This window comes from Euprymna scolopes, chromosome 4 (genome assembly GCF_053919585.1).
Source record: "Euprymna scolopes isolate OS-2025 chromosome 4, ASM5391958v1, whole genome shotgun sequence".
Taxonomy (NCBI): domain Eukaryota; kingdom Metazoa; phylum Mollusca; class Cephalopoda; order Sepiida; family Sepiolidae; genus Euprymna; species Euprymna scolopes.
In genome coordinates this window covers 31765497-31778879 of record NC_136485.1, presented here as the reverse complement: position 1 = coordinate 31778879, position 13383 = coordinate 31765497, and the positions used below count along the sequence as shown (strand labels likewise).

Sequence of the window (13383 nt, the reverse complement as noted above, 5' to 3'; positions counted from 1 at the left end):
CTAATATTCGAATGTATTCCTTTGCATTGATTGACTTCTCACATCTAATAAGTTCCCCAACTCCTGCTAAAGTAAAAGGTCCTCATACCATTATCCCCCATTCTCGTGTTTAACTGGCGTTTTTATGCAAGTTGGTGAAAATCTTTCCCGAGATCTTCGATTGCGCTGTTCAGGAGCATCAAGAGCATCATTAACAAGTCAAATTCTTGATTCTTCCTAAACATTCCTGAACCAGTCTGTGCCTTTCTTGCCATAACCTGAGAAAATCTCTTTCTATTATTGATGTTTCTCTTAGAAAAAAAACCCGTCTTTGCACACTTTTTATAGGAAAGTCCATTTTTTTTCATTCGTTTAGATATTGTTCATCAAGAATGTTGTGGTGGCACACTTTCATTTGCATATGTGGATAGTAATTACACATAAATAGGAAGACTCAGTTAGTCTGAGGGTGTGTTCACCAGAAGCCACCGAAGGCCGCCGAGAGCAGATATGTTTCTCCAGCAAAGCCTCTCTTATTTGACACCATTATGTAAATATCCTGTAAATATACCTTTTCCTAATACACATCTTATTTGATCTACCTTTGTTTGTTGAGCCGTCATTTGTATTGCTTTCTACGTTACTTGTTTCAACCTGCAAAATTAACAAAGAAAGAGAATTTTCAGCCCCTGTTTTGAATTCTTTGCTATGGTCAACATAGTTTTCTTTCAATCCTTCAGAACAGTTTATTTAAGCATGTGGTCGTCTTTCAAAGTTGATGCCCTAGGGCGACCAGATGAAGATTTGACTTTTACCAAGCGTTGTACTAAAAACCTTTGACCAATTCGTTTCACTGCAGCAAAAGATTTTTTCACATTTTATTCTCTTAAAATATAAAAGAATCGCTTGTAATCATGTTGGACCTCCTTAATACTGCAATTCGTTTTTTATATATCCTCGCTAAGATGCCGTCGATATCGATAGCGTACAAAATAATATTATGTCGAAAATAAAGCGTTCTCATTGGAATTGATTGAATGTGCCAAAAGCACAGGGACACTAAAATAAATTTATTAACGTTTAAAAAACGATTAAAATATTGGCACAACGAGGGGGGAAAACGAGAGAAATGATTCAAAGTTCCCCAAAGAGAAGCAATGCGTTTGATGTTTCCTTATATATATATATATATATATATATATATATATATATATATATATATATATATATATATATATATATATATATATATATATGCCCTATTATACGCAAAAACATTGGCTGATTCTCTATTATATATATATACACGTATATATATATATATATATATATATATATATATTAGAAGGATATACATTATATGTCCACACACACAAATTATATATATATATATATATATATATATATAATTTGTGTGTGTGGATATATAATGTATATCCTTCTAATATATATATATATATATATATATATATATATATATATTTATAATAGAGGATCATCCAATGTTATTGCGTGCAATATGGCAGTAGGTAGATGTTGTCGTAAAATTACAAAAACAATATTACTAATAATAATAACTGGGAAAAAGCATAAGAAGTCCTCAAGATAAAATATCAGAAAATAGGAATAAAAAATAGAAGTAGAATGTCTCTGTTGTTTAAACTCCTTACAGCGCAAACATACAATATCATTTACCAAATTCATCAAATTATCTTTCTAGAGATAACGAACGTGTTATGAAAGACACTCCATTTATAGGCATACAAAAGAAAGAAACTAACTTTATTTTATGTCGGAGTTCCTCGCCGAGATCTATCTGCAACCACGTGATTGATCTTGGTCAAGACACTTCCGTGATATAACCGAGAGAATTGAGAACGACGGGCAATTTTTTTGTTATAATTGTAGTATGACATACTGATGAAGTGATATATTTTCACATTTTCCAATACTTTTCATAAACAATCAAAATATGTAATGGCATTGCTTTTAATTGTTTTTTGTATTCTTAATGCTCTCAAAATATTCTACGTTTCTTTTGTGGGGAACCACCCTTTGAATAGACTTAACCACCGCCCATATATAGAGACCTCTTAAAGTTCCGGAGTTAACCTTCCTTGCACGGTGAAATGTAAACACTGTTTTCACACTGTAACTTTGATTTGTCTTTCATTAATATATATTTTGACTTACACTCTAGTTCTGTTTTTATTATGGCTAATACTAAGCCATAACTCTGGAGAACCGCACGCACGCGTAAACTCAAGTTTAAAAGCAATAAAGGCAGTGTTCTCATAAAAAATGAAAATTTAATGAACCGATGTTCCCACAACACTTGCAATACGTGGATTCCAGAAAAAAAATTTCAAAGGAGAGAAGTAACCACTCTATTAACTGACTTAAAAATATAGCCGACTAAAACACAAGTTCCCGAAAAAATACAGAACCGAATAAGTGAGACAGTAAGCTGTTAATAAAATGAAAAGTAAATTTCCAAAACTTTAAGGAACAAAAAAAAGATTAAATTCTCTATCTTCTTATTGGTTTGAGCGTTTAAAAATGCATCGGTGTTTTTCCTCTCTGCATGACTAAAAATAAGAAAAATACTCTATTTCCTCCCCCCTGGAAAATATAATTATTTCTGGTCTTTTAACTGTTATTTTTGGTTGACTTGTTTTTTTTATGCCGATGGAATTGAATAGATTTGTGTTTTTATCTCTCAAAATAAGAAAACATAACAAACCACATTTGAAAAAAAAATAACATGAGCAATTAATTGGAAATAAAATTGTTTTTATTGTGGAAATATTTCAGTCAGTAAATTTAAACGGGGTTACAAAACAATAAATGTGTATGTTATGAAAATCTCCAAATCTCTATAGTTTTAATTGAATAAACTGCTGCCAAAAAACCCAATGCAACATAGAACCTCATCCATATGAACAAAATAATTTAACCTCAGCGATAAAATCTATTTTACGCATTTCAAAACCAATGTTTCCTTTTGTAGAATAGGACACGATCTCGCAAAGAATAGACAATACACATATTATTTAGGGCCCAAAATTCGAACATAAAAGGCACCTGAACCAAATAAGGAAGCGCACGCCCGAAAATGAAGCAGAACCACAATAGGAAGGCGTAGAGGTAATTGAGACAGTATATGACGCTTTTGACATAGCACCTCCACATGTCATGCCAGAACAAAGCTGATCAGACAGAAAGAGAAAGTGCACAGACTCCTAGCTGATTTGCCCCAAAAAGAACACATACTGAATTCATACGAAGAAAAATCAGATTTGGAGAATCTTGTGGGAACCAACCCTCTCTCTCTCTCTCTCTCTCTCTCTCTCTCTCTCTATATATATATATATATATATATATATATATATATATATATATATATATATATATATATATATATATATATACCAGGACTCGTAACGATCCCAGGAGAGCTGTAGATCCGGAGAACTTTCGATGGCTCGGTGGAACGTAAACGCTCTTTCATTGTATAACCTTTCGTTTGTCTTTTATTGATAAGTGGCTTGACTAAATATTTATTCTGTTTTTATTGTGGCTTATAACATTTATATATCTAGGGATTTATCACATTACTTATATCATAAAACTATATCATAAATGTAATCCTTGCTTTCATACTTCGTACAAATTATAGATCCTAAAATATACAACGTACATATTAGACTGGAATATATATAAATCACCATAACTAACTTTTCTGTGACATTATTGAACACAAGCAATTATTTTCTATAGTATAGTTCATTTATAATAGAATCAATTGCATAAACAAACTGAAGTTCAATAGTAAAACTTCAAACTAGTTAATCTAAATTCGCAAACTAGTTACGAAATAGTAATATAGAACAATTTATACTATTATGTGATTTCATTATATGTATATATATATATATATATATATATATATATATATATATACATACACATAAAAGTACATATCCAAACACCTATCGTATATACATATATATATATATATATATATATATATATATATATATATATATATATATATTTATATATACTAGCATTTCAGCCCGGCGTTGCCCGGGTGTTTGGAGGTGTATGCTGAGCAAAAAAAAAAAAGAGTAATTTTTTTTTAATTTTACCCCTATTATGACCCCTTAAAATTTATAGTTTCGGGCTCAAATCACTTTATTAAATTAGATCCAGGTTCAAGGAACCTATATCTAAAATTTCAAGTGTCTAGACCCAAAATTGTCGGAGGAGTTTGGTAGAGTTCTTAAAGGTCAAATGGTTGAAATTTGACCCCTTAACAGCCAAATTTCTGAGTGACACCAGTCACATCGATTTTCCCAAACCTCAGTACCCGGTATTTCAAATTTCGAGTCTATAGACTAAAAATTGACAGAGTTATTGCGTAGGGAAATGTACACAGACAGACAGACAGACACGTTCACTTATATATATATATATATATATATATATATATATATGAACAAATGATTAATAAAATATGTTAAAAGACATCTTGAAAAAGAGTTAAAAACATATTTAATTTTAAAAAAGGAAGCACAAGATTAGTGGAGAGTCCTTAATCCGCGGAGTTTCGAAGAAATACTCTCCTTCTCATCAGATGCCAGGAATTAGCAAAATGCAGGATCGGATTTTGCATATAAAAGTATTTAATGAAACTACAAGTAAGTCAAAGATCTTACTTGATTAAAAAAGGGTGAGGTAAGGGGAACAGGAGGCAAAAGAAAAATAATAAAAATATTTCACATGAATATATATATATATATATATATATATACATATATAAGATTGATATGTAGTTTGCTTGAAGCAAATATATATATATATATATGTGTGTGTGAGTAGATTTATTGTATAGAATATACTGTCAGAGATTAACTTTAAATTGAGCAACTATTTTCAACTCACGTTAGCGATATCCTCTAGAGCCAATCCTAGTATAGATCTTTCAATTGTTAAGGTGTTACGACGAACATTTCCGAACACATTTTCTTGGTGACCTTTGCGTTTTTAAATTGTCTCTAAAATTCTATTTATTTTCTAGTCTTTTTGGTTATGTGTTTCTTTTTATGAAACACCGGTTGTATTTTATGTGGTATTTGCACACCGACTGTATAGTATTTAGGAGTTGAACTCATTTAAAAAAAAGAAGTCATATTAAGAATTCTGTATGTTTCGTTTGCTTCCAAAAATGAAAAGACACATGACTAATACGCACATAACACCCACACTTACATGCATACTCACATGCACAAATATGCACACACATAGAAACACACTTACACACATACATACATACATACATACATACGTATATACATACATATATACATACATATATACATACATACATACATACTCATATATAAGTGTGTCTGCGTACGCTTTATGTCACATATTCTTGGAAGGCGTCCCAGCCATCATCTATTTTGATTTCTTTTTCAGAAACAGGTTTTCGTCCACCTCCAGAAAAAGAATACGACATGACTGATGAACAACGTCTTCTTTATAAGTTAATGGAGAATTATGATAATTCAGTTCGACCGGTCATGAAGGCATCTTCACCCGTTGTCATCCATCTTGGTATAACATTAACTCAAATCATGGATATTGTAAGTAAAATTTGAACACATCTTTTTAATAAACATTTATTAAATGCCATTGCGATTCACATTGCGATAAATCAGTATTTGAACATGTTCCATTCGCATGCGATATAGTAATTTCTTATTTGGGGGGATGTTGCATAATTTCTACGATGTCAGTTGGTTGTACATCATAATGTGGTTTATAAATATAAAGGGTTTTTATATTTTTCGTCTTTGTTTCCCCTCTGGCCTGGTTGTATGAGATTATACTGTGCAGTTTCTAGGTTTGTTATTGCTATTAGTAGTATTTTTATATTATCATCCTGAGTACACCTGAGTAAGGTTAAAAATGTTTAACGAAAGCCTACAATAAACCTTGTGCTTTCAAATGTATTCTGGATATAGGGGTGCCTTCAATAGGTTCACAGGCTTTTTCGTATGGACACTTTTAGTAAACTGATAGTACACACAGGAAACTGCAGTCCTTTCGAAGGAATCTGTTCCGGCTTCAATGCACGTATACAGTCTCAACAACTTCTGAAAGTCTCCATGAATGTTTCCTTACGTCACAGTCCCTCTCATCTCCTCAATTATCCTATAACAAAATCGCCTAAGTTTTCTTAGTTAGGAAATAACCAAAATACACAGAGAGCAAGGTATTAAATCAAGTTAAGCTAATGAACTATCTTGATGCCCATTTTTATCTAATAATAGTTGTGGACTTTTGTAAATGCTAGTACCCCGATTTTTAGAGAGCTGACCTTTTCCGATGAAATATATTCCTGAACTCCCTTAAAACATCAACATAGTATTTCCTGATGACTGTATGTTAAGTGAAAACCGAATGTATGTAGATTATTGCTGTTTGGTAAAAAAAAAGGATAAGTATACGTTTCTGGTTGAACTTGCTCGATTTGTCTTTCTTGGGTCTGGGAGTGACAGCAGGCTTCCACTGGGACCTCTGTATCCTGCTCTTTGGGCCATAGCAGTATTCAGCTTTCATAGCAGGTAACCAGAGCATGAAAGAACAGTGGGGTATGAATTGATCAGCTCGTCTATCTGACTGCTGTGATATGACAACATATTTCTTAATGATGTTCTCTAGCACGCTTGCAGAAAACTACACGCAAATCTTCCTCACGGATAATTCTGTGTACAGTAGTCAAACTTACATGACTAAGTCCACTTACTGTTGCAATAGGCACATGACGGTTCTTATCAAGTCAATTTTTATTTGTCCAATAAACACTGCTATTCCAACTACTATAATCCTACTAAAGCTCTCATCATTCCTCACAGACTTCTTGTCATCCTTGAATCCCTCATGTCACTCCAAAACTAATGATTCATGCAATATATAATTTGCCAAGTTTAAACAGAATTTCGTTGCATATGGTTTTGCTAAAGTGTTCTCATTTTCAAATTTGATCCGTGAAATTCTCTAGTTGCGATTATAAGGCTTTAGTATTCCAATTGTCGATATGCTTGATTATTTTAATCTTAAACAACAAACATTGGTCAGTCATCTCATAAGATTAATATCAATAACATACGGACTTTTCAAGAGTCTACAAGAAATTTGCTTTGAGAGTATTTGGTTCGGCTTTCATCGTCATAAACTAACATCCTATGCGCCTGTTGTCTTTTCCAAAGGTCACTTAATTTACCCTCTTTCATTATTATGTTTTCTTTTCTCTACTAAATCTTTTCCCTATTTCACATCAAACGTCTATACCTGCCACCTGCATGGAAATAACATAACACCAAAGAGTAGCACTTGTTACGGAAGGAAAAGGTCAATTAATTTTCTTTAATTAGGTAAAATCACAATTATTTAACTCGAACACCATATTAGGATAAAGGTTAGTAGTTTTGATTATGCAGGTAAGACAACCTCATAATTAATATTGCCCCAGATCTGACGTCGTGCTTGTGTATTAACCAAAACAGCTCAAAAGGAATTTTACAATTCAATTACAACCTTCGCTATTGTGTGCCACAAATTGCTAGTTCACGGAAATACATTTTCTTCGTAGAATTTAGTTTTAGTTTAAAACACAGATAATTAATACGGGAAATTGTTAGCATTGTTTTAGTAGACGAATTTCTATTGTTAATGGATTACAGTGGCAGCAGATGTAGAAGTCAAGGTTAGAACTTATTATGCCAATAGCAGAATATAAATAGACTCTTTATTTGTCTTTGTCATGAGTAAGTTGCTGGAATGTGTGTTTAATAGAGAAGTAGTCAACCATCTCAACAAAAATAACATTCTTAGTTGCATGCAATATTGTTTCCGTTCTGCTAAATCTACAGCAGACGTGTTTACAGTTTTATCTCATGGGATAAGTGGATCTCTTGATGGCGGCTTCCTCTCTAGGACAATTGGTCTTGACATATCAAAGGTCTTTGATAAATTATGGCACAAAGGTTTACTTCACAAGATCTACAGTTATTGTATAGCTGGAAATGTCTTCTCAATTATTAAATCAATTTTTCTGATATGCTAATACGAGTAGTCGTTGACGGGCAAAAATCAGAAGCTCTCGGTAATAATTCTGGGGCCTGTCAGGGGTCCATCATTGGCCCAACTTTCTTCCTGATCTACATTAATGATCTTCCAAATCACATCGATACATCAGTTGTAGACATTTATGATGACATCACAACAATCTATGGTAGCACTTTGAGGACCGTAAACGACCAAATTCTCGTTGATTCTCTCTCCTCTAATATTGAGCGCATGGTACAACAGAGAAAGTGGTGGCTGGTTACTTTTAATTCATCTTAAACGAAGCTTCTATCTTCATATCATCAATGCTCTGATGCCCATCTGGCATCAATTTAAATGAATGGCTCTCGTCTTGGGAAGGCTCCACGTTTTGATAAGCCTCCGGGCTTGAACTTTACCCTCGATCTGAAATGAAACACATATATCAAATCCGTTGCCAAGGACGCTGGAAAAATAGTGGGATCCTTCTACCGCTCTAGTAGATATCTCACTCCTAATGAAATTCTCTACCAATATAAAAGACAGGTACGGCTAATGATGGAGTACTGTTGCCACATCTGGGCTGGAGCTGCTAGAAGCAGCATATATTGTCTTGACAGAGTTTTATTTTTACATGGGGGTCACCACTTATCTATGCCCGGAGGCAACTCAGGAATAAGGGTTATTGCGTGTAGAGTAATCAATGCGATAGTATTGTAGTAATCATTTGTATTGGAGATTTGATAGAGTGTCTTACTTAAGGGGGCGGTTTGTCAGGAATTTTTTATGTTGGATTTTAAGACATCCAAGTTGTAATCAGGTAGGAAACAGGCGAACGGAACAGAGTTCCACAATCATGCACTTCCGAGAAAGAAGCTCAAATCATGGAATCTACGTTTGGATTTAGGCACAGATAAAAGTGGGGAAAATTATTGACAGTAGTTTCAGCCAGACGGGTGTTTCTCGTGAAAGATTGGCGAGAAGGGACCAGAGATTGGGGCTCAGACGAGCACTTGCCATAGAAATAACGATAAAACAAAGACAGTCTCGGAACGTCTCTTCCGTGGGAGAGAGTCTGCATGAAGAGAAAAGGGCATCCCCAACCAAACCATGAAGTCTATTTTGTCAAGGCAGGATAGGCTGTTTTTAGCAGCTCCTGCCCAGATGTGGCAGCAATACTCCATCCTTGGACGTACTTGGCTTTTATAAAGATAGATAATTGCATCAGTAGTGAGATATCTTCTGGAGCGGTAGAAGAATCCCACCATTTTTCCAGCGTCCCTGGCAACAGATTTGATGTGCGTGTTCCATTTCAGATAATGAGTAAGGGCAACCCCAGAAGCTTGTCAAAACATTGAGCCTCCTCAAGACGAGATCCATACATTTCAATTGATGCCAGATGGGGATCAGAGCGTTGATGATGTAAAGATAGAAGCTTGGTTTTTGATGCATTGAAAGTGACCAGATACCTCTTCCCCCATTGTACCACGCGCTCAAGATCAGAGGAGAGAGAATTAGAGAGAACTTTGTCATTTACGGCCTTTGATATGTTGCCATAGATGGTCGTGTCATCAGCATAGATGTCAGCGAATGATTTAAACGAATGGTTTAAAATAGAGTTCCTTGCTTAGTGGGGGATGCCCTTTTCTTTTCTTAACAACTTCTTTCCCACAGAAGAGATGTTGCGAACCTGTCTCTGTTTTATCGTTTTTGCCTGGCAGGTGCTCGTGTGAGCTCCAATCCATGGTCGTCCCCCCCCCAAACATTCTCGAAAAATACTTGTCTCGTCAGAACCACTACCAATAGTTTCCCACACTCTTTATCTGTGACTAAACCTAAATGTAGATTCCATGAGCGGAGCTTCATTCTTTGCACTGCACACCTGTGGAACTCTCTTCAGTTCGCCTGCTACCCACGTGACTACAATCTGTTTGTCTTCAACTCAAATGTAACAAGTTCTTGATGAACCGTCCCCCTATCTAATCAAATTTACAAAAATTTCACTACCTTTGTTAACTACACTATTACCACATTGATTAATGTATATCTATTAACCTTTATCCTAAAGTAGGCCCCGGACATTGAAAAGTGGTTATTCTTGTGTAAAAAAAAACAAAAAGATAGAAGCTTGTCTTATAGTATTTCAAGGCAGAAAATCCACTCTTTGCAACCCCTTCACTAATCTAGTAAAAGTAATATATCTTATGACGTATTGGACTCTATATCAATACAAGATTGTATTAAAATTTCCATAGTTATTTGCTTTGATAGAATTTGGTTCTGTTTTCATCGTCATACACTTACATCATATGCGTCTGTTGTGTTCTACAAAGGTCACTTAATTTTCTCTTTTCCATCGTCCTTTTTCATTTCTCTCTACAACCTGATTTCTCTATTTCACATCAAACGCCTATACCTGCCACCTACATGTAAATAGCCCAACACGCTCTTGTTCATGCAAAGTGTATCCAACGACACCAAAGGGTAGCGCTTATTACGAAAGGAAAATACCAATCATTTTCTTTTAATTATGGTAAATGGCCACTTATTAAACCCGAACACCATATAAGGATAAAGGTTAATAGGTTTGAACTTGTAAGTGAGACAACACAATGAACTGCGGTAGTGCTTGTGTATTAACCGAAACGGCTCGATGAGAATTTTACAATTCAACAACAACCTTTGAACAATTCAAGGAAATAAATGTTCCTCATGGATTTTGATTCTTCAAGAGAAGAGCTGTTCGTTTCAATTGTGGACGAGTGAAGTAACAGAAATCTCGTGATGAAAAGATAGAAACTTTGTTTTAATTGTATAAAATGTTAGCAGTCATTATTCTCCATTTTATCACGAATTCAGTTTCGGAAAGGAAGCATCCGAAAAATATTAGGCGTTACTGCTTCTTATTGTGTAGTCTTTAAAAATCTCAAAAAGTGGATCAATTTGGGGAATCTTTCATTATAATCATGAGAGGAATGGATCCATGAAGTACAGCAGTGTAGAAAAACGAGAATGGGGCATCCACGCATAGATCCTTACTTTAATAAACCTTTAAAACGAGTTGATTGTTCATAGGACATTTTCAACTATAACGTAGCAAGTAACTTGTAAAATGGACAATCATGCATCAAGTTACTTGCTACCGTATCAAATGCCTTTTGATATATCAAACCTATAGCTTTTTTGAAAGAAGTATCCGTCAAAAGATCCACCAAATTTGGGGGGATATTACAGTCAATATAGAATGCCTGGATCTCACAGGACAGAAACCATACTGCTGTCAAATCTAGGGAAATTTCTTTAAGGGGACTGACAATGTTCCTATATATTACGGATGTGAATTACTTACCCATGACACATATAAATCTATGTGGCTTCATCCAAGATAACGAAGATCCATCTATAGTATCTATAAATACTGGGACGACAGTCGAAGCTTCTTAGAGTGTTGAGAAGTAATTTTCGTTAAGGCAATGTTTAAACAGATTTGCTGCAATAGGAGTTTGTTCAGGTTCTTGATGAGTGTGACTGCAGTATTTTAAAAGGCAGTTGCTTTGCGGAGAACAAGGTTATTAATAATTTTTTTAACATCTCTAATATATAGACGTATAAACGCTGTCCTAAGTATTTTGAATCTTGACAAGACAATTAAGAGCTAAATCAGAATTGCTCGTAAGAGCTTGAGCTTGAGCTTGATGCAAAATACTTAACAAAGTGTTTGGCTTTCTTGGATGAGCATGAAGCTTTTTAATGTTCAGTTTATTTGGAGTATAAGACCTAGTATCAATAAAATGCTACCTAAATGACATATTATTTTGTTTTGTTGTGAATTCTGTCGTGTTTAATCCTAATTAGACGCATACATACAAATGCAAACAGTTACCCCTTTTCTATATAAAAGATTTAAGAAATTAGTAAAAAATATTAGGTTGGTGCTAAAATAATGTCGTTTTGTGGCGTTCAGTTATATATCAAAGAAAAACGACATTATTTGTGCATCAACCTAATACAAAACAGGCCACCATGCGTGTGGTCTTGTCGGAACCATAAATCAGACGTTTAATATAAACAAAAATTCAGAATTAACAACTGAAAAATCTGGGGTAGCGTTAATTCGCAACTTTCTAACGGATTTTACATCTGCTCACGCGAGAGCATTCGTCTTTCGCATTAGATAAATACAAATAATTGCAAAGCATACTAGAATGATCACCGCATCCGAGTGGGTGAGTGGGCTGGCTTGTACCTTTTAGTTTTGAGGTGCGCACACGCCTTACGGTGGGCGTTTTTTTTTTGCTTGTGCAAAACAGGGTTAAAAGATTATTTTAATTTTTTTTCTTAAGGTTTGATACTTTGTATTATTTCCTTGCATTTCTTTCGGCGGTTAATTAAATTAAACCAGAAAAACAACTTTCTAAATTCAAATTATCAGTGGTTCAAATAAACAGAGAGTAATGTAAATCGAAAATACTTTTAAAAATTGTAACTGTGTGACACCTTATCCGAATTCGTAGCAGCGGGCTTTCACCAGTGGAAGCTGTTTTTCCAAACCAATATGAAGTATTGCACAGTAAAAATAATTTAATACAAACAAAATTATTTAGCAAGTGGTGTCATTTTTTTCTTTAAAGTTTCATTAGCAATTACAACCTACGCATGCGTAAATCCTTTTTACACGTTAAAAATATATTGAAAAGTTATAATGTGGTTGCGATGTTAGCCTGAAAGATATTGTTGTGCCTTACGCAGTTAGCTTCTTCAGGTTCGCGCCAATCATGGTTAATTTTTTTCATTCATGACTCAAAACTGATTTTGGTTAAAAGTTATTTCTTTTCCGTTAGTTATAAAATTGCATTAATTTAATTTAATTTGCTTTATTTTAAAGTCTTTTTTTTCTAAAGTTTTAGCTATTTAAGTATATTCTGAAATTTACGGACAGTGCTGTGGTAACAACTAACAAGGTAATATCGCTGTTAAAAAGAGGAATCTGTCTAGACTGAGGAATGATTTATGAATTCGCCTTAATTGGTATATAGTCAGCAAAAGAGCTCATATTTCGTCATTCGCCTTTTATCATTGTATCCAGTCTGCCAGAGAATCTGTCGAGGAGGTGACAATGGACTGCATTTTTAGGTCGAATACATTTTTGTGTTACTCGGTTAATTATATAGGATTACCATATCTTTTAAATGCTTCCCCCCATATACTCGGATTGGTGTGAGGTTATCGACGTTGATCACGAAAAAATCAACATATAGTAATGGAAACGTGCTCAATGCCCGTAGT

The 13383-nt window shown here is 34.2% G+C and overlaps 1 protein-coding gene across 1 annotated transcript in view; it reads left to right on the top strand.

Moving 5' to 3' along the window:
• Window positions 1-13383, top strand: part of LOC145266994 (neuronal acetylcholine receptor subunit alpha-10-like) — a 616119-nt gene that overhangs the window by 551824 nt on the left and 50912 nt on the right. Inside the window, exon 4 of the mRNA XM_080122868.1 lies at window positions 5464-5630. Within this exon, the coding sequence (XP_079978994.1) occupies window positions 5464-5630 (167 nt within the window). The remainder of the gene's footprint in view (window positions 1-5463; window positions 5631-13383) is intronic.